The 22,302-nt window shown below is 35.9% G+C and overlaps 1 protein-coding gene across 1 annotated transcript in view; it reads right to left on the bottom strand.

Annotated features, from left to right (window-relative positions):
• The window catches only part of LOC109715328 (NAD-dependent malic enzyme 62 kDa isoform, mitochondrial), a 47,489-nt gene extending 25,592 nt beyond the window's left edge, over positions 1-21,897 (bottom strand). The window contains exons 1-9 of the mRNA XM_020240279.1: positions 21,494-21,897; positions 21,301-21,397; positions 19,531-19,649; positions 18,039-18,206; positions 7,765-7,893; positions 6,563-6,623; positions 1,165-1,268; positions 1,003-1,086; positions 742-848 (exon numbers count right to left, since the gene is read on the bottom strand). Coding sequence (XP_020095868.1) covers positions 742-848; positions 1,003-1,086; positions 1,165-1,268; positions 6,563-6,623; positions 7,765-7,893; positions 18,039-18,206; positions 19,531-19,649; positions 21,301-21,397; positions 21,494-21,700 — 1,076 coding nt within the window. The 5' untranslated portion in view covers positions 21,701-21,897. The remainder of the gene's footprint in view (positions 1-741; positions 849-1,002; positions 1,087-1,164; positions 1,269-6,562; positions 6,624-7,764; positions 7,894-18,038; positions 18,207-19,530; positions 19,650-21,300; positions 21,398-21,493) is intronic.

Here is a 22,302-nt window from a genome sequence, read left to right as displayed (position 1 = left end):
TAGTCTAGATACAAGTCCATCCTCGCTACCATTCTCATCAATAATAAGTGATCAGCAAAATAACGTAAAATGTCTATTCACGGCTTTGCTCTTAACAATCTCATATCAGTCTATCATGTACATTTTTACCAGATGCATCTTTCCTTTTTCTCTTTTAATAACACTTTCATACACTCTCATAAGCCAATATCTGAAAGACCTTTTCACACAAAATTTTCCTATAAGCTCATTTATTACTACTACACAGTATTGCTACATCGGCTTTAATACTAGTTTGAGCAACTTTAAACTACTACTTTGTTCTTGTAGACACTTGCCAAACTTCTTTTTCCTTCACTCACTCATCAATCATCTTCATTACAGTAGACTAATCTTCAATTTAGTGAACAATCCTCATTCACCAACTACCATGGAACTTACTACTCGTCTGAAATTATGGGATGACATATTCCTTTGGAATTACTTCTCAAGAGTAGGAGTTAGGTTATTCTAATCCATCTTAAAAAGAACTCTCTTTTGTAAATCATTTACTTTCCTGAAAAAGATAATTACAAACGATCTAAAGCGAATATAGCTGGAGTCAGTAAAGCCAGCAGTATTCTTATAAGAGGGGAAAATGAATCAAAAAATCGTATTTGCTCCTTTTAATCTAAACAGAGAATGAGCAACAATAATCAAAGTTTTTAACCTACAACTTTTTGATGTAATAGAATATAAGGAATTTTTGGCTCTGTTACGAACCTTCCAGCACCAGCAACAACAATTTTTTGCTTCGGAAAGTCTATCATTGGCCTTCCTTGTGCCCTTACTGCTCCTAAGAGCCCAGCTATTGCAACACCAGCAGTTCCCTTCGTACATTAAAAAGGTGGTCAACTTAAAATTGAATGTCCTCATATTTATCTACATACATATAATTGTTAGCTATTTAAACCACAGAATATTGTTTTTACTTGTTACAAACAGCAGAAAGAAATTCATATTTAAATTGAAACAAGTCATTACCTGGACATCATCGTTAAACATGCGATAAGTATTTCTATATCTCTTCAGCAATTTCAATGCCCACTTGCTTTGGAAATCTTCGAACTGTTAAAGAGTGAGTTATCTGAATCATGTATAATAATCAAATGACTGTTAAGAACTTGAACTAAACATCCAGAATACCTGTACAATGACATTGGGCCAACGGGTGAAGACAGATTCCATAAATTCATCAATAACAGATAGATATTCTTCACCATCAAGTCGATGTTCTTGAAGTCCCAGATCTACTCAATAAGAACAAGAGAATATGTGAATTCCTATATACAATAACAATATCAGTCATCACAAACTCTTTCAAAAGGACTGTCATGTATCATCTGTATGACTGTAACTAAACAGACCTTCAATGTCATGTGTCATTTGAATGACACTAATAAACAAACCTTCCTCAAAGCATAAAAGACAATCTGTACTTCTGTAGTGTACTAAATTTTCATATACTTTTCTGAACTTTGGCCAAATTAGGCTTAAGTACGGAGAAAATAGTGTATGAGACTATTGGAGGGAGTTTAGAAGCAAAAATTGTGGGTTGAGTGGAAATTTCATTAAATGAGAGGAGTTAAGTTGCAATTGTGCTGGGGCTTATGGATAAGGCCAAACTCACCTACTCTCTCTTTTGTCTTCCAACTATACAAGAAAAAAAAAGAAAGAAAGAAACCTTCTCTCTCTTTCTCCACCCTTTTCTCACTCTCTAACTTCTCTCTCTCTCTCCCTAGTAATCTCTCCAACAAGTGAAAATTGGAGGAGAGAAGTTTACATGGAGGTGAAGCAAGCTCTTTGGGCTTACTTGGAGGTAAAGCAAGCTCTTGTACAAAGAAGCTTGAGGAGAGCAAGGTGCCAAAGATGAGGTTTTGAGATTTTTGAGCTAGGGTTTGGTTTAAACCCTCTTTTTTTGGTATTTTGGGCTATGAGATTCTAACTTAGGATAGATAAGAAACCCCACAGTTTGGTTCGGGGTTAAGTAAAAACTTGTTATTCTAGGGATAGGGTTAAGTTCAGGGTTAAGGTGGGGTTAGAGTAATTTTGTGTTTGGTTGAGAATTGGATTTAGTCCAGGTATAGATAAAATAGTGTTTGGTTGGAGTAGGTGGGATAAGAAGAATAGTGGGTAAAATAGTGTTTTATTTGGTTGGAGTAGTGGGGTGGGGTGGGGTTAGCTAACCCCACCTCTAAATTGGGTGTTTGGGAATAACTTCGGGGTTAAGGGATTATTCCACCCCTTAACCCCGAACCAAACGGGTGGAGATTTTTGGAGTTCTTGAAAGGGTGCAAACCCTAGGGCTAAAATTGGGGGTTTGTGGAAATGGGATTTTTGGTGAAATTGATCTCTTATCTCCCTAATTGAAGGGTAAATCGACGAGCCTATGCTGTCCAATTGAAAGAAATTGCCAATTTTCATTCGTTAGCCTTGGGTCGAGCTAAATCGGCAAAGACAAATCATGAGGCTTGGTTTTCCCAATTCTAGACGTCGATACGAGGTGGGTGATGCTATCCGAAATAGTCGAGTTTCTTCCTATATCTAAGTCACTATTTTTTTGGCCGTGTATCATAATGTATAAGAGCTATGTTCTAGGGTCATATGTAACTTCGGTTAGTAGTTACATGCTTTGAAATGTAAATTGGAGCTTATAATTGCATGACATAATGATGTATGTATGCGAAATAGACATTGCCCTGAGAACCCTAAACATAAATGTAAACTAGTTGTGGACTTAGACAAATTGTGGAACACTAGAAGCCATGAGAATTATAGAGCTTGAACCTAGTGGCGTGAGTTGTTTGAACCTTGAGCACCAAAAAGATATTTGGTCATTGCACTTGTAGCATGACATTGTGTACCTCGCCATTGTTGATCATTGCATGACATGAGAATGATTTGGGATTTAGAGAAATCCCCGAATGTTGTCACCACCGGTAGGTGGTAGGTCCTCGGGATAGGAGGACGGGATCATACTCACACTAAAAATATGTATAGTATTACACACTAAAAATAGTTTTAATTCTTTCAAGAAAGCGGTGAATGATTTACCGCATTTAGAAAGCAGTAATTCATTCACCGTATAGACCCAATTTTGTAAATAAATTTTTTAGATAACTATTTTTATAATTACAATACTTTCTGTCTATTAACAAAAAAATTCACTACGGAAACTGACTTTGTCTAATTGTTTCAACAGCTTGAAATCTTATTTGTTTTAAGTGTCCCTTTGCCAGAACATAACAATATAATGGTTTCAAATTTTACAAAAAAGTAATTAGCAAGACAATTTTTGTCATTCAAACCCTTAGTAAAGCTATCTACAAAATCATCAGGAAACTCTTCATACAAATAGCTGAATAGCTGAACCAGATGCATTCTTTTATAAGTGAGTTTAAAGGCATCTATTCGCTAGTTTAGCTTAACTACGGAAGAACATGCCTGTCTTACTCACGAAAACGTAGTGATACTGTAGTGTCTCTGGGGTTTAGCTGACGAAATGACTACAGTATCAGCGACTAGTCGACAAATCTATAGAGCGTCGGGACGAGTCGGAATCGTTTTAGCACAAAATGGATGCGAAAACGAACTCAGCGCACTTAAATAGGCCAACACTGAAGTTTTGGCAGTTTAGGGCATCCAGAAGTGGTTTAGGGTGCCTAGATCCTAAGTGTTATTTTGTATTAGATGCTGAAGTCATTTCGGACCCAGTTTACGGCGCCCGGAAGTTGGGCCCGAAAGTTCACTTCGTGAATATCGATTGTGTTGACACGTGGGTGTGGTAGGTGAATCTGTCGGAACCGGATAGTAGTGTAGCAGACCGTCAGACGGAGGAACCGAGGTGCTGTTTGTGCAGGCTGGAAGTTCTGGGCGCCCGATTTTGGGTTCTGGGTGCCGAATCTTGGATTTTATGCTGCAGTACAGGTTAGCAATGTTTGTTCTTGCGGCTCATCTTACCTAACCTACACCTCTATAAAAATGGAGGAACGTACCTTGAGAGCTCTTTTCACCTCTTCTTCATAGGGAGCCTGCAATTTTGCATTTTAGCCCCTCCACTCCTTCAAATTTCCATTTTGTGGCATTGAAGGCTTAGATTTCAGCTAAAATCCAGCAGCAATCTTGAGAGATTTGGCTCGTATGCGGCGTAGGAGCATCCAAATTCTATGAAACTTGATTTAGAGGATTGTGGACTCGTGGGGGAGTGTGTTGAACCTTTCCAACAGCAATTTAAGTAGGTATGTAAACTCGAATTGCTGTTTTCCTGAGATTTTGGTATTCTTGAGCTGAAATTGAGGTTTTCATGGCGTTTATGGATCTGAATGCCTTGGGAGCTGAATTTTTGATGTAGGAATTGGTTTGCTATCATCCTCTACTGGTTTAGAAGCTTTTCCCACCTGAATTCAAGATTAGAGAGGTGAGTTTTAGCTCAGATTTTGGATAATTAAGCTTATATACTGATTTTTGGGAGTTGTGATGGATTTCTTGGATTTTTAATCCAGATTTTTATGGAAAGCTTATTGATGGATGTGGATTGATTCCCCACTCTATTTGAAAGGTTTGCGACCCAACTCCACTAGTTTTATAAGTTAGAATTCTCAGATTGAGCTAGAACAAGCAGATTGCTTAAGTGCTAAACTTCTGGATGCAGGTTCTGGGCATAAAGAAGTTTGGTCCGAATCTGGTTTGAGGGTCTTTTGGTGTTCGAATTGAGCTCAATTTTAGCGAGGAAGCTAGGGAAATGTTCCTAAGCATCTAGAGGTGAGTTGGGTGAAGTTTCACTGCATTTGGACTTGGAAATTATGTTGAACCCTTGTAGGTTGAAGCTACCAGCTTGCTGTTCTGGGCTCAAGTTCTGGGCACCCAGAAGTAGCAGCAGGAGGATCCAGATCTGGCAGCAGCCTGGTTTGATTTTCGGTTGAGGCTGGTTTTGTTCAACGCTCTCCTATCGACTTCTAGCGGTTGTTGGAGTCGCATTTAAGGTGGGTTAATGTTATCCGAAACCTTCGGAATTCCTCGTAAGTATTCAAAACCCCAGCATGTATAGTTTTGCATATAATCATCTTGTTTAATAGCTCAAACTGTAGATTTACATGTTATAGATGAAATCTAAGTTTTGGAGTATGCTTAGCTAATATATAATGATTATTATATGCTGAACTAAGATTTGACTTAGAAAAAAACTTATTAACCTACACCTGTTACTTTTCGAAAAGTTATCAAATTTAGCTTTAGGAGCTGATTTTCTTTTGTATCACCGCTGTTAGTGCATCGTGGATACTTAAACTAGTGTAGATTGAGATTACGCTCGTGCTGAGGGGCCGAGCTCGTTTTTACAGCAGAGTTAGACTGTTTTGTACTGTTGGGTGCCGTCAGGGCTAACGGTGGACCCAGATTCTTGCATCTTGTATCAGATTGTGCCGAGAGCACGTGAGCTTACTTGTTAGACTAGTTTGACCCATTTGTATTGACTATAACCTGTGTGAGCCTGATTGAGCTCGACAGAGACACGCTTGCATACTCGGTTGGGTCAAACGCACGAGTGCCGCTCCGGAGTGAGGCTTTTCTTGCGTTGATGTCGCAGTAGTCCCGTTTGGACAGTTTTCTTGGACCGGCTACCCCGTGGGTGGTGTGCGGTGTAGTTTGGGCACAAGCTGGACAAGCCAGTTGGCGGTCCCTTGAGATTGGGTTAGTTGTGGCTGATTTGTAGCTAGTGATGCATGTATGTGTCTACAAAGAACATAATATGGATAGCGATAGTATAGTGGCTTTTAGCTGTAGAGTTTCTTCCAGGTTATTTTACTATTCCTTTACCTATCTGTTTACTTCTCATACTGTAGACTAGTGGGTAGGCCGTTGGGGTCGGTGACGGTACCCACTGAGGACTACTCTGTTTTGCAGTAGTTCTCACACCCATTATTACCATTTTTTCTTATAGAGCCTTCGGTTGCTACTGCTGCTGCTTCTGATCGAGATAAGGGAGTCGCGAGCTAGATCCCTATCTTTTCCGGTCACCTTACTAGCGGAGTATCCCTGCCAGAGATAGTTTTGGATGTTGCCATGTACATACAGTTATAATTAGTTTTACTCTTCGAGAGGTGGTTGTATTTTGGAACTTGTATGTACAGTGGGCCTTTTTATATATATATGTTTCAGTTTTAGCAGCTTTGTACTCCTTATTGTAACTATTATCTGTTTGCAAGTACAGCTATCACTTCGTATATATAGAAAATTCGTATGTATACGGCGGATCTGTTGGCGAGTCCAGGGAATGTGGTAATCCGGGGAGTGACAAATACAATTCCAAAATAGTTTCATTAATCAAATCATCTTTCATTGCCAATTGCTAAAAATTGCTTGTTTACGTAAACTCTCATCTGCAATCTCAATACACAACAGTTAGGGGTAGAAAATGCTTGTCTTCAATATAAGGATATGGAAAATGGTAACCAATGGCCTAGAAAGAAATTTAAACGGTAGAGTTATATACTATTCAAAAGATCTAGCAAAGTTATGGCTTTAAAAATATGAAAGAGGGACTTACAAAGAGGATCTTTAAGTAGTTTCTCATTGTTAGTTCCAACATCAATCATCACAGGAAGCACCTGTACGATATAGATAAGATTAGAGTAGAAACAATGGAGATAGAAGTTGCAAAAAGGATTTCCTCCTACAAGATAAAACAAGAAAAATAAAAGTGTGGTTTCATACTAATCATATGTAAAGCAAGAAATGAAGTCAACAAACATCTCACACAAAACCATGTTAGCACTCAAAGAAGAAACAACTTACATGTTTCCTAATGGGATATGTGAATTAAACAATTTGTATTAAAATAAGGAATAATAAAACTATCTAAATAACTAAACTCACCCAAGATATTCCTTTCTCCACCCCTACTATAAGAGAGCATTAAGCTTGTTTAGTAATCTATCAATCTTTTAAGTTCTAATAACTGTGTATGAATATTTCCAACGGTAGAATAGGTTTATCCTGTTGAATTTTTCCTACAACCCAAAACAAACCAAATTGTGCACATAGACTGAACCGAACCAAATTAAATGAAGTAACCGAACTGAACCAAATTAAATGAAGTAACCAAACCAAACCATATTAAATGAAGTAACCAAACCAAATTCAGTTGACTTACTAGGTCTAGCTATTGATCATATCCCGCCCGCCCCCCCTTTTGTAAAAAGTATATTAACTGATCCTGCCTGTTTTAATATTCCCTCTAGGCATTGATCGTATACCTCCCTTCATAAAAAGTATATTACCTAATCTTGCCTATTTTTATATCCCCAGCATTTTGGCATTATATTACTGCACGAACCAAACAAAGAAAAGCTACACTCAGGCTAATCATGTTCTCAGTAATAGAATTATAAGCAATCGAGCATTATTTATTAATCTTATATCTTATATAGCGCAAATTAAACGCTCCATTAAAATGTTGATCTGAAAGGTAAACACTCGGCCGCAAGATCATCACGTAATGGCTAATAGTGTTAAGTCACTATATTGCTAATAGTATTAAGTTACTGTATGTTCAGGTGATTTGGTTTATTCTGTTTGCTCAGATTTCATTTTGCACAACCGACTTAGAGATTAAATCGAATCAACCAAAATGAACTAGTTTGCTTCAATACTGTGGTTTAGACTGAATAACACACACTCAAATCAACCGTTAAAGAAAAAACAATATGTGGTTTCAAAATCAAATGTATGATAAAAGAATGAATCTACCCTTTGGGGATTTATTCCAGCAGCAGCAACATATAGATCCAACTTCCCAATCGCTATGCCAATACCCTGAACCCCAAGATCACCAAGGCCCAATATCCTGCTTCCGTCCGTTACCACTATCATGTCCACCTACAATACATAGTAGTCATATTATTATCAATGACTGGAACGAAAAATTTATAGCATTAGTCTAGCACTGGGACTTCAAAAGAAGCTAAAAAAACAATGAGAGATCTAGTTGACAAGATTAAAATCAAATAATAAAGCTAGGTCAAAGAATTGAGACAAAAAGCTAAGGCCTAATTTGGTATCATTGTCCTTTATTTTATTTTTATAAAACAAAATTTTACGTAGTTGGTGTGAAGCAGTGTAGTAAATCTAGACGAGAATTTACCTCAAATCTTTTTGCTGAATACTTAAAAGAGAATGGCATTATACATCAAATTTCATGTCCATATACTCCACAAAAGAATGGCTTATCTGAAAGAAAGCATCAACACAGTACTAAAATGGGCTTAAGTTTAATATATGCTGCACAAGTGCCAAAATTTCTATGGACTGAAGCATTCCATACTTCAGTCTATAATATCAATAGGCTACCATCAGATGTTCTTCATGGAATAAGTCCTTATAAGAAATTGTTTGAAAGTCATCCTGATTATAGTATGATGAGAAATTTTGGTTCTCATGCATTTGTTCATCTCGACGAAAGCATGAGAAACAAAATGTCATGTAAAGCTGCTACTTGTATATTTGTTGGATATGATGATTATCACAAAGCCTATTGCTATTTTTCTTCTAAAAAACATAAAATTTTGATATCTCGTAATGCTGCATTTGACGAGGGAAATGTGCTCATATTTCTGCGGAGGAAAAGAAGACAACATATCAATTCTCATGATGAACATGGAGAGGAGCAACAATGTGATGTTTCATCAAATCATCTTGTTGTGATACAGCATAAATCCAGTAACAACGACAATAAAACAGGATCCTACACGACTTCACAGAATCAACATAAAAATAATAGGTTGGCAGATCGTATCCGTGTTTATACAAGCGGAACCTCTTCTAGTCATCCAGATAAATCCTAAATAATCCAAGTATTCAAAGTCAAATTTCAAATGAAGTACCACAATATAAAGAATCAGCTCCAAATGGTAGCAATGATTGCTTGGAAGATGTTGTGACTGGAGAAAATAATTCTCAAGTGGATGTTACAACTCAAACAAATAAAAATCAAGACCACGAAATTCAGATTTCAGTATATAAATATCAGACTCCTAATCACAGTCAACATTCTATACAACGATAGATCAATTATGATGCTTTTTCTATTGATCATAAATCTACGGGCTTTTTTTGTATTTAGCCCTCTCAAAACTTTTTTTTTACAAATGACCCTGACAAATTTATATTTGCATAAATAGCCCTCTCCTTGCCACGCGAACGCCTAGTTGGCACTTTTACGTTGAACACGGTGATTCAAACACCGTGTTTACACACGGTGAACGGATCACCATGTTCCTTTTGGTATTTTTAATTGCCCCTAAGCAAGATTTAAAGTGCCGTGGCACGGGAGCATGCCGTTGTCTGCCTGGCACGGTACGGCACCGGCACGCTTCCGTGCTGACGCGTGATACGCTTGCGTGACGATGGATACGCACGACCTCCTACTGGCACGCTTTGGCACGGACTTTTTTCAATTTTTTTTGTTCCAATAAGTTCTTATAATGTTGTTTTAAAAAATTTAATCAAATAATTATGAATATTTGCTATATATAGCTTATTATACTCATCAATTAACATATTTGTAAACTTTTCTGTACGTAAAGTACAATTATATCTGATGTAGAATAGAAATTTTTACAGGTTAGAATTTTTAAAATGCAAAGACTTTTTTTTTCTTTTTTTTTTGACCATATTACAGTCTTTTTTTTACAAAATACAAAAAAATAATTTTAAAAATATTTGAAAAAATTATTTTAAAAAGTATTTGAAAATTTATTTTTTTAATAAATTTTTTCAAAAAATAGTAGATCTATCAATAAAATTAAGCAATAAATTATATGACAAATAAATTAAATAAATTTCAGTATCAATTGATTTAATTTAGCTTTTAATTTTATCAGTATTTTCAATCTTTTAGCACAAAAATAAAATTTTATATTTGATGTGGCTCGAATTTGTTTATTGAGTTCGATTTTGTTCCCTTAATTTGCCAAAAAATTCGCAATGCGACAAATTTTAATAAAATAATTTGTGAAGGAAAAATAGATATCTATGATAGAAGCAAAAAGCTCGGACAAATCTTTTGTCCGTATATTGATAAACAAAAAAAATTAAATTATAATTTTTTTGACTTACCTCATAAGTAAATTTTCGATTTGCAATGGCACTGGGGAGGGGCGTGGAGTATCTAGAATGCTTTGGATACCCCAAAGAACAAAACAAAAGGAAAAAAAAAAAAAAAAAAACAAAGCAAAAAAAAAGCAAAAAAAAAAAATAGCATAGTGCCGGCACGGCACTGTGCCGTGGCACGCTGCGCCGTGCCGCTCTGTCTCGTGCGGCACGGCACTGTGTGCCGTGGCACGGAGGGGGGTCCGAGACCCCCCCTTGTACCATGCCACCTTTTTGGTGGCACGGTACGTGCCGCCCCGTGTCGTACGGCACGGGGCAGCACTTTAAACCTTGCCCCTAAGTTAAAAAAAGGGACTAAAGTGTGAATATGAATACAGTGATTGAATCACCATATTTAAACCAAGTATTAAAGTGCCGCCCCGTGCCGACAGCACGTACCGCGCCCCAAGATAGGGGCACGGTACAGGGGGGTTCTCACGCGAAACGCAGCACTATGTCATGCCGGCACTGTGTGTGTGTGTTTTTTTTTTGCCTTTTTTAGCTTTTTGCTTTTTTTGCTCTTTGTTTTGTTCTTTGGGGTACCAAGAAACATCCAAGTACCCCATATCCCCCAAGAAATATCCGAGCAAATTTTAAATTTACATATCCACCTGAGCCCTCCGCTTCCACCACAGACATTCATTTTTTCTTCACAAATTATTTTATCAAAATTTATTGCATCACAAAACTTTTGGCAAATTAGGGAAACAAATCTAACTTGCTAAACAAATTTTGAGGCACATCAAACATAAAATTTTATTTTTGCCTTAGAAGATTGAAATACCGATAAAATTAAAAGCTAAATTAAATTAATTGATACTTAAATTTATTTAATTTATTTGTCATAATTTATTGCTCAAGTTTTTTAATAGATCTATAAATTTTTTGAAAAAATTAAATAAAAAATAATTTTTTCAAATACTTTTTAAAATAATTTTTTCAAATAATTTTTAAAATTATTTTAAAAAAAAATTGTATTTTATAAAAAAAAAAACTGTACTATGGTCAAAAGAAAGAAAGAAATAAAGATGTCTTTGCATTTTAAAAATTCTAACATATAAAAATTTCTATTCTGCATCAGATATAGTTGTACTTTACATATACAAAAACTTACAAGTATATTAATTGATGAATATAATAAACTATACATTGCAAATATTCATAATTATTTGATTAAATCTTTCAAAATAACATTTTAAGAGCTTATTGGAATCAAAAAACCTGAAATAAGTTCCTGCCAAAGTGTGCCAGTAGGAGGTCATGCGTATCCATCGGAACGCATGCGTACCATGTGTCAGCAGGGAAGCATGCCGATGCCATACCATACAAGGCAGACAGCAACACGCCCTCATGCCACGGCACTTAAAACCTTGATTTAAACACGGTGATTCAATCACCGTGTTCAACTTAAAATTGCATGGCAAGAAGATGGTCATATATGCAAATATAAATTTGCCAGGATCATTTGTAAAAGAGAAAAAAAAATTTGACGGGGCTAGATGTAAAAAAAGCCCTAAATCTACATTAGCAACATCTCTAAATTAGCAGAGCCTACAAATTATCAACAAGCCATCAATGATAGTAGGTGGATAGATGCTATAACTGAAAAAATCAATGCTATGTATCACAACCGTGCATGAGACATTGTGAAATGAGGCAAGAACATTGTGGGTAGTAAATGGGAATATAAAGTGAAATACAAATCTGATGGTTCTATAGAGAGATTTCACACAAGAATATGGTTTTGACTACGAAGAGACATTTAGTCCAACTCTTAAGATGATGACTATCCATGTTGTTCTTTCATTAGCACTTACGTATCATTGGACCCCACAATTTGACGTGAAGAATGCCTTTCTACATGGAGATTTGAAAGAGATTTTTATGGAACAACCCCCCAGATATACTAAGAAAGACCCTACCGAATATGTATGCAAATTGAACAGGTTGATTTACGGACTAAAACAAGCTCCGAGAACTTGGTTTCAAAATTTTCATGATGTTGTTCCAAGATGTGGTTTTCAATAGACTGAGAATGATCACTCCTATTTTTATTTGGCACAAACAAGATCAGATAGCAATCATTCTTTTGTATATTTATGATATAATTATCACAGGCAATGATCAAAATGTTATTTCCCAAAAAAAACAGGAGCTTCATGATCAATTTAAGATGACAAACTTGGAAGACCTCAAATACTTTCTTGGAATAGAAGTTGATAGAACTAAGGAAGAATTGAAGTTCCTACAACACAAATATGCACTTGAACTTCTATCTAGAGCAAACATGGTTAATTGCAAACCAGCAAGTACAGTAATGGCTGTGAACAAAAGGCTGTCAAAAGATAATAGTCATTTGTTGCCCAATCCTCAGTTTTACAGAAGCTAAGCAGGAGCATTGTAATATTTGAGTTTGATAGGACCAGACAATTGTTTTGCAGTGAATCAAGTACGCCAACACATGCAAAATCCTAGAGAAAATCATATGGAAGCTCTTAAACGTATATTAAGATACATTAAAGGTACAATCATGGAAGGTTTAAAGTGCCGTGGCACGGGGGCATGTCGCTGTCTACCTGGCACGGTACGGCACCGACACGCTTGCGTGCTGACACATGGTACGCTTGCGTACCGATGGATACGCATGACCTCCTACTGGCACGCTTTGGCACGGACTTATTTTAGTTTTTTTAGTTTCAATAAACTCTTATAATATTATTTTGAAAGATTTAATCAAATAATTATGAATATTTGCTATGTATAGTTTACTATACTCATCAATTAACATACTTGTAAGCTTTCTTGTATGTAAAGTACAACTATATCTGATGCAGAATAGAAATTTTTACAGGTTAGAATTTTTAAAATGCAAAGACATCTTTTCTTTCTTTTTTCTTTTGACCATATTATAGTCTTTCTTTTATAAAATACAAAAAAATTTATTTTAAAATTATTTTAAAACATTATTTTTTAATTAATTTTTAAAAAAAATTAGTAGATCTATCAAAAAAATTAAGCGATAAATTATATGACAAATAAATTAAATAAATTTAAGTATCAATTAATTTAATTTAACTTTTAATTTTATCAGCATTTTCAATCTTCTAACGCAAAAATAAAATTTTATGTTTGATGTGTCTTAAATTTTATTTATTGAGTTTGATTTTGTTTCCCTAATTTCGCAAAAGTTTCACGGTGCGACAAATTTTGATAAAATAATTTGTGAAGAAAAAATGGATGTCTGTGGTGAAAGCAAAGGGATTGGATATATAAATTAAAATTTTGCCCTATATTGATAAACAAAAAAAAATTAAATTATAATTTTTTTGACTTGCCTAATAAATAGATCTTCGATTTGCAATATTTTTTGGGGTTGTAGGGTATCCAGAATGCTTCGGGTACCCCAAAAAATAAAACAAACAGCAAAAAAAAAAAGCAAAAAAAAATTTTTGCACAGTGCTGGCACGGCACTGTGCCGCGGCACGCATCACCGTGCCGCTCTATCTCGTGCGGCACGGTCCCGCATGCCGCGAGACCCCTCTTGTAGCATGCCCCTTTCTTGGTGGCACGGTACGTGCCGCACCGGCACGGTGCGGCACGACCGGCACTTAAATCTTTGCGATCATGTATAGGTTAAGCTACAAAAGAAGCTCTAAAAAGTGCCTCACTACTTTTGATATTCATGGTTTTTCTGATGCAGATTCTGCAGGAGACCTGTTGACGCAAAGGTACATATGGATATGCAATATTTCTTGGTGAAAATTCAGTGTCATGGAGAAGTAAAAAAGCAAAGACTAGTAACAAGATCCTCTACTGGAGCTGAGTATTGATCTTTAGCAAATACTGTATCTGAGATCTTGTGGTTGCGACAAATGATCCATTATCTTGGACAGATCATTCCCCAATCCATTATTTCTTGTTTATCCTGTTTTTCATAGTCGAACTAAACATGTTGAGATTGATTATCACTTTGTTTGAGAAAGTGTTACTTCAGGAGAAATTATTGTCAAATACATTGGAAGTAGCAATCAACTTGCAGGTTTGTTTACACAAAGTCCCTCACACAACCACCGTGAATTTCTTTCTTCTAAACTGAGGTTTTTCGAACCTTACATTCAGTGGGAGGGGCTATGAAACAGTGTAGTAAATCTAGAGGGTTTTTTAGTGCAATAGTCTTTTCCTAAAATTTTATTCTAAAAATAGACCTATCAAATTTTTATTTATAAATATAATTCTATAAAAGCGGTGAATGGTTCACCGCTTTTAAAAGCGGTGAATCATTCACCGCTTTCTTTTTATTCTCACTTTTTTTTTTTATTTCTACGATGGTAAAAGCGGTGAATGGTTTACCGCTTTTACCCTTTTTCTATTCCTAATGAGAAGTTATGAATGCGGTGAATCATTCACCGCATTTAGAGGTCTATTTTTATAATTATTTTTTTAACAAAATTATTTTTATAATTATAAAANGAGCTGAGTATTGATCTTTAGCAAATACTGTATCTGAGATCTTGTGGTTGCGACAAATGATCCATTATCTTGGACAGATCATTCCCCAATCCATTATTTCTTGTTTATCCTGTTTTTCATAGTCGAACTAAACATGTTGAGATTGATTATCACTTTGTTTGAGAAAGTGTTACTTTAGGAGAAATTATTGTCAAATACATTGGAAGTAGCAATCAACTTGCAGGTTTGTTTACACAAAGTCCCTCACACGACCACCGTGAATTTCTTTCTTCTAAACTGAGGTTTTTCGAACCTTACATTCAGTGGGAGGGGCTATGAAACAGTGTAGTAAATCTAGAAGATTTGATCCAGATTGATGATGTCAGCAGATAATAATATTATTGGCAACCAATAGATGGTAAAAACCAAGGATTTAAATGCCGTGGCACGGGGTCGTGCCGGAAACTTGCCGACACGGTACAGCACGGTGCCTGCCGAGCCGTGCCGATGCGTGCCGGTCAAAAAAATTCTTGTATGCCGACACATAATAGCATGAAATATTTATTTTCTTTAGCAACAAAATATTCTAACTATTTATTGTCTTTTTATCACATCTTTTGAACTTTATTGAGAAAATTACTTACTAATTTAAAGAATAGAGGGTTTTGAGTTGTGCCATCGGCACGGGGTTTGTATCGTGTCGGTATCTTGTTGGCACGGTACGGCACAGTGAATACGGACCGTGCCGACGGACACTTAAAACCTTGGTAAAAACAACCTTTGAATAGTTCAAAACAGCCTTTATTTATAAAAAACAGACTTAAGTTTCTTCGTTTCTCTTTGTAACTGTTTATCCAGCTGCAATTCCACTGAAATAAAGAAATATCTCTATGCTAGAGAAGGTATTCTTCTCTCTGGGATTTCCTGTGGACGTAGGTCTCAAACAATTGGACCGAACCACATTAAATTCTTCTCTTTGTTTGTGTTTCTTGTCCAGTTATTATTACCATTGATGTTCTATCAGTTGGATCTGCCGTTAGATGGACTTCCCTATTCTTGTCATTGTAGGCTGGCTAGCAAAGCAACCAGGAAGGACGCCAAGAGGCGATGCCAAAAAAAAAAGGAAACAAAAAAGTACTTACCAAGGCATTTGTTTTTCATTGCCAAACAACTACTAATTTTTTTTTGTTTCAGTTGTCAAACAACTACAGCAGATTAATAGACACCAAGCACTCTGTCCATTTGCGCACTTCATCATCTCATACGATTTATGTTTTACATGAACAAAACAACAGAAGTAATACAAACAAGCCCCCCGGTAATAAGAAGGCTCTAATGACCTTGAACCCTATGAAAACATTTATAATGAGGTCCAACGGCAGTGCTTTGTTAAAGATGGTCCAAGATTGATGACAGGGACCATACAATCAACCAATAGACCATAAGACTGGTCAGAGCACAATTTTACATCTCTCTACTTTGTCCCTAGCTACCTTTTGTGGACACTAAAAAAATAAAGGGAACCATCAACTTCCAAGAAAATGGACTATTATCAAGCAAGGTTTAAAGTATCGCTCCGTGCCGGCTGGCACGGGACGATACGTACAGGGGACTCTCTTGGATCCTTCGTGCTGTAATACCCAAAAGGTATCGGCATCGTTCGAGACAGCGCAATACCCAAAGGGTACCGCGACACAGTGTTGCTTCGTGCCTACAAAGGCACGCAATGTTTTAAGTTTTAACCCTTTTTTTGGCTTTCGATCTACTTTTAAATTTTTTTTTTTTTTTTTTTGCCCCACACACATCCCCATCTCTTATTCTCTTCTACATTTTCTTCTTCTCAACTAGCTCTTTCAGTCTTTCCTTTTCTTCTCACTGTTTCTTCCTCTCTTTTTTTTCTTTCTATTTTTTCCTCCCTTTTCTTATTGTAATTTTATCTCTAATTTCTTCTTTCAAGCCCTTCTATTTCTACTTTGTTTCTATTTTTATCACTTCCATCTTAAGAGAAAAGGCAAAGAAATAGAAAATCGAAGAAACACTTATTATGTAAGTAAGAAAGTGACAATTTTAAATTTATTTCATACATTTTGAATATTTCTAACTTGTAAAGTTCCTATTTTGAAGAAATTTGAAATTATACAAATTTTTATTTATAGTTTACAAAATTTAAAAATAGATCTACTTGATTAAGTCATTATATAGTCTGATTTTTAATTATTTTGGATAAATCTAGCATTGGGTATGAGATTTACGATAAAAAATTTTAACTTTGAAAATTCTATTTTTGGATTTAGAAGATGGAAAATACTAATAAAATAAAAAAAAAAAACTAAAGTGAAGCAATTGATATTTAAATTTGCTTAATTATTCGTCATCTGATTTATTGTTAAATTTTTATGGATATATCGCACAATTTTTCTTAAACAATTTAATAAAAAAATAACTTTTTCTTCAAATTTTTAATAAATATTTTTAAAATATTCAAAATTAAAAGAAATTATTGGGGCAATAGTAGTGTTATTCTAGTTAATCTAGTCATCATGCAGTCTCTCGTCGAGTCAATATGGATGAATCTTGCAAATTCCACAAAAATTTTAAGAAAAAATAATTTTTCTATTTTTTCATTTTATAATTTTTTAAATTCTGGAAAAAAAAGGTAAAATCAAAAGAATTTTCAAACTTAATCGATTTTTAATTTTTATTCTCTATAAGCTATAGCTATATTTTACCTTCCATATATAAAAAACCTACCACTATATTAATTGCTGAATGTAATAAGCTATACATACATAATATTTATAATTATTTTTTAAAATCTTTCAAATAGCATAATAAAAGTTTATTGGGAACGAAAGACTAAAAAAAATGTGCCAAAGTGTGCCACTAGGAGCTCATGCATATTCATCAGCATGCAAGAGTGCCACATGTCAGCACGGAGGCGTGCCTATGCCATACCGTGCCAAGCGACAACCGGCACACCGCCGTGTCACGGCACTTTAATCCTTGTTATCAAGCCCTGATTGCATGAAAGTGAGTATAACATCAATTAACAGCAAGTTCATCAAAGCATGATAGAATATAAGGCTACCGTACACAGTTTAATAGACTAGNAAAAAAAAAAAAAAAAAAAAAAAAAAAAAAAAAAACACAACATAGTATGTTTATACAATAAGCAAATCAAACAATATCTGCACATAGCAAATTCAGCCAACAAAACTATAAGATGACCTAGTTAGGTTGACACAAATAGGGAAATAGATATCTAAAAGATAAAAGTACTCCTCTAACATAGATAAGTCCTTAAAATGAATTTCAGGTGAAAAATTAGTAGCATTTGTCAAAGAAATTAATTAATAGCTGGTTATTGCAGAATGACTAATATAGGCAAAACTATTTTCAATTGGACAAGACAAGACAATAATCACCTGATCAGCTGGCCAATTGTAAACCATTGACATCATTTCCCCACGATCTTCTGCACTAAAGTACATTCCCCTTGGTCGTCGAAATAATCCACTGTAGTTCTGGCAAACAAGGCCAACAGTGGGCGTGTAAACTATAGGCGCATACTCTTCAATGTTTTCAACTAAGATCTGCCAAAATGGTTAAGAATTCATAAGAAGGGTAATTATTGCAACAAACTTCATATGAAACAGTTTAACCAAAAGCACTTTGTGATGATAATTACAGAAAGTGTTTAAACGATAATATCATAGGAAAAGTAATGATTGCCAATGATCTCAAAAACTATGAGTAATTGAAAAGAAATAATTCACCTGTAGAAACCAATTAGCTTAATGTTATTGGCAACTCAAACTGAATAGACCTAACAACAGTGCCTAGACATACTCCAAGGTACAAAATAGCATGCCAGTACTTCACATATGACATATAACAATTTACTAGCCTACTATATCACAGTATGAAATTATCAGGTGTGAACTACCCGCTCAAAACCTTGATTGAGCCCTGATAAACACATTATCAAACACACACAAACAAAACTAGAAAACTCCACCCAAATGCCAAAACACATTCATGCAAGGATTTAAGTGCACATCGGCGGGGGCAGTGCCAACTATACCATATTGACCAAACAAAGTATCGGCAGGATACGACCCCGTGTCAATGGCATAGCTCAAAACCCTCTTTTTTGCAAAATTAGCAAGTAAATTACATCAATAGAGTACAAAAGATTTGATGAAAAGTATATTAAGAGTAATTAGAATATACCGGCGCCAAGGAAAATAAATACTTCATGCCAAAGTTTCTTGACACACAAGTACTTTTGTCTCTGTCACACATCGGCATAGCACTGCACATAATGCCGTACCATGCTGGCAAGTGCTCGGCATGACCCATTGCCACAACACATGAATCCTTGCATTCATGGACAATGAGTAATATCTAGGATGCACAATCAGCTATAGAGGTGAAAACAGAATAGAGACCATCCAGTTAGACCAACCTCCATATAAAGTTACAAGATATAAGTTAAGGTTCTAATATGTCACTGCGATTTCATTTCTGGATACAATTCGCAATACTTTCTTATTCCTATATGTTACCGGTAAGCTTATGAATGTTAGTATCCATTTAGTACCTTTATCCAAATCCCTGTCCATTGAATAAATATGGTTAAAGATTGGACTGAGCACTACCTGATCCAATTCTGAGCTATTTTCACCCCTAATGAATCGGCCTTATTGATTCCTTGTCAGAGACTCTCATCCTATATGTAAAGCTTTACAAGCCTAATAGTTACTGCCTTGAGTGAAATAGGCCTGGTGATAATTTGGCATAAACTATTAAACTTTAGTTACTAATATCAATATGCTAGTCCCCTGATATACACGGATCTGTAATTATAGATACACATATATGAAAGAATAAGAATTGAACAACAGAAAAACATGCCTTGTAGTACATAGTTTCGTTTCTGTCATGTAACCTGTTGAGGATGCGCCACTTGGCCAGAGCATTTGTGTCAAATCGTCCAGCTCTTGCATTTACTTGCAGCCTTTTCAAGTCCATCACTGTTGATAAGGGAACAGTGATTATGGTTTGTGCAAACAAATATGATACCAAACTCTAATCCGCGAGAACAAAATATAAAACAAAACTCTTGTTTAAAAGATAATTCAGATGATCAGATAGCTAAGTGCACCACCTCATCCAAGTTCCTTATGAAGTTCTTAACACAATGTGGAACAGTGGAAACAAGCTACTACTGGATTGCACCATCATGTAGTGATGGTTCAAAATCCACATGAGAATGCTACTCAAAAAACCATTTGAAAACATGAATCCACATAATAATTGATGACGACATCTTAAAGAAAAACAAGGGAGGCATTTCCTACATGTGCTGTCAATTAGCACCGACTTCAGCAGAATCTACTTCCATTACTTTTAAAATTAGACAAAATAACAAATGCACTGTGATGACAATACTTAAGTATGAAAGAATTAGCTTTCAAGGGCTGCTCAAGATGTTGGCACGTCATACTAAGCCCTCGGCATTCCTCTTCAAACCTCCTACACTCTCTAAGGTTCAAAAACATTACCTCTGTACCACTGATATTGACCATCTCTAAAAACTGATTGACATCCTCGATCTCAGCTAGGATGATGCCACTTTTGGCAAAAGTCTGTGTTAGGGAGTTTTGACCCAGCCGAAGGACTGCATAGCTTTTAGGTTTGGGCCCAATAGTCTATACCAACCATTTAAGTTAGAAGTGCTCTGAATTATTGGGCCTAGCCTGCTTTGTGATGCAGCCCAAAATTTTCTTGCAATAGAACTGAATAGAAAATTTACTAGAGGTCTATGATCGAAGTGAAGGGCTGGCCCAAGCTTGGAGCCCAGGCGTGAGGCAAAGGCCGCATGGTATGGCTAGTTTCATTAGGACTAAAATTTTTTGTTAATCCTATTCTATTTTTGCCGTGTCAAAACTAGGATTTGTTAGCTTTTGTGGCAACACCTACAAACCTCTAGTTATTATTCCCAATGGGACTAGGCTCTTTTCTTTCCCATAAAACTCTTCCATCAGCTATGTTCACAAGAGGCACCGGTCTGGTGGCAACACAACATTTAGAAGAGTAACAAAGGATCTTCAGCCATCAGTGCCAATACCAATTGTTAGAGAGTTTTAACCTAGCACAAGAACCATATAGACTTAGGATGAGACGTATCTATCAAAACCCATCCAATACGAAAGTTTAAGATAGTAGGTCTAGACCTAGTAGTCTACATCAACCATTCAAACCTCCGGTTATCATTCCATGGGAGATTATTCTCATGTGTAAATTCCTAACAGTTTTTAAGTTGAATCGGCTCGTCAATAGGTAACCACAATAGCTAAAACGGCAAAGTAAAGTTTCTAAGCTACTCAACATGCTTTTCATCCAAACATTCAAAAAACAGTAGAAACATACAATGAACTAGAACTTCTTGGCATCTTCAAACATTAGGGCCTAATTTTGTCCAAAGAGGATTACTTTGAAGCACTTATTTATTGGGTTAATTGTATTCCCACTTTACTTCTCTCAATAAAAACTAAAAGCATCGCTATCTCATACTATTCACATCCTAACAAATACCAGATTTTTACAATTAAATATCAATCACCTTATATGCAATCTACTTAACAATAATTTCCAAAAAGTAATAGAATTCGAAATACTCACTGAATCGATCGATCTGCTGCTGCGGCGTCATCACACTAGGCGGGAGCAGCCCCCGCAGATCGAGGCGGTCCCTCTCCGTCATCGAGAACGCCGTGCCCTAATTCAAAATAAATAAGAAAAAAAGCCCATAATTCGTCTATAAATCATCATCGCAGTATGATCCGTGAAAAGCGGGAGCAATTGATGAGAAGACCTTGTTGAACCAGGGATCGTGGAGGATGTCGAGGCTCCGCTTTTGGACGATGTTGGGGCGGGAGACCTCGGTGGTGGTGAACGACCTCGACGGCGCGTCCATGGCGGCAGCGGCAGAGGCGGCGGAGCTGCGGCGGCGCAGTCGCCGGAGAAGGGAGGAGGAGAGAGATCGCCGGAGATGCGGGGAGAGCAAAGGGAACATCGCCATGATCCACGATTGATCGAGCGATGTCCTTTTCTTTTATTTTACTTTTATTGCTCTGTTTCGTTGATCGAGCGATGTCCTTTTTTCGTTCTTTGACTTTTATTGCTCTGCTTCGTTGATCGAATTCGCAGAGGAGAGGGAGCGTAAGATTCCAAGATTCAAGGCGAGTGACAGTCGGGAGGTTCGAACTACGCTGATTAGTATTTAGTAGATGAAGCCGGAGAAGCGGGTCGGATCATTGGGCCAACTGTAATAAGTATTACAGTGAATTTTTTTTTAAAATAATCCTATCCATTTTTATAATTATAAAAATAATTTTTTTTAAAAAAATAATTATAAAAATAGACCTCTAAATGCGGTAAATGATTCACCACATTCATAACTCTTCTTTAAAAATAGAAAAAGAATAAAAGCGGTGAACCATTCACCTCTTTTACCATCATAGAAATATATAAAAAAAATGAGAAAAAGAAAGAAAGCGGTGAATGATTAAAGCGGTGAATCATTCACTATTCGCCACTTTTATAAGATCATATTTACAAATAAAAATTTAACAGGTCTATTTTTAGAATAAAATTTTAGGGAAGGGCTATTGCATTAAAAAA

This window comes from Ananas comosus, linkage group 9 (assembly GCF_001540865.1).
Source record: "Ananas comosus cultivar F153 linkage group 9, ASM154086v1, whole genome shotgun sequence".
NCBI lineage: Eukaryota > Viridiplantae > Streptophyta > Magnoliopsida > Poales > Bromeliaceae > Ananas > Ananas comosus.
This window is presented reverse-complemented; position numbering and strand designations above follow the sequence as displayed.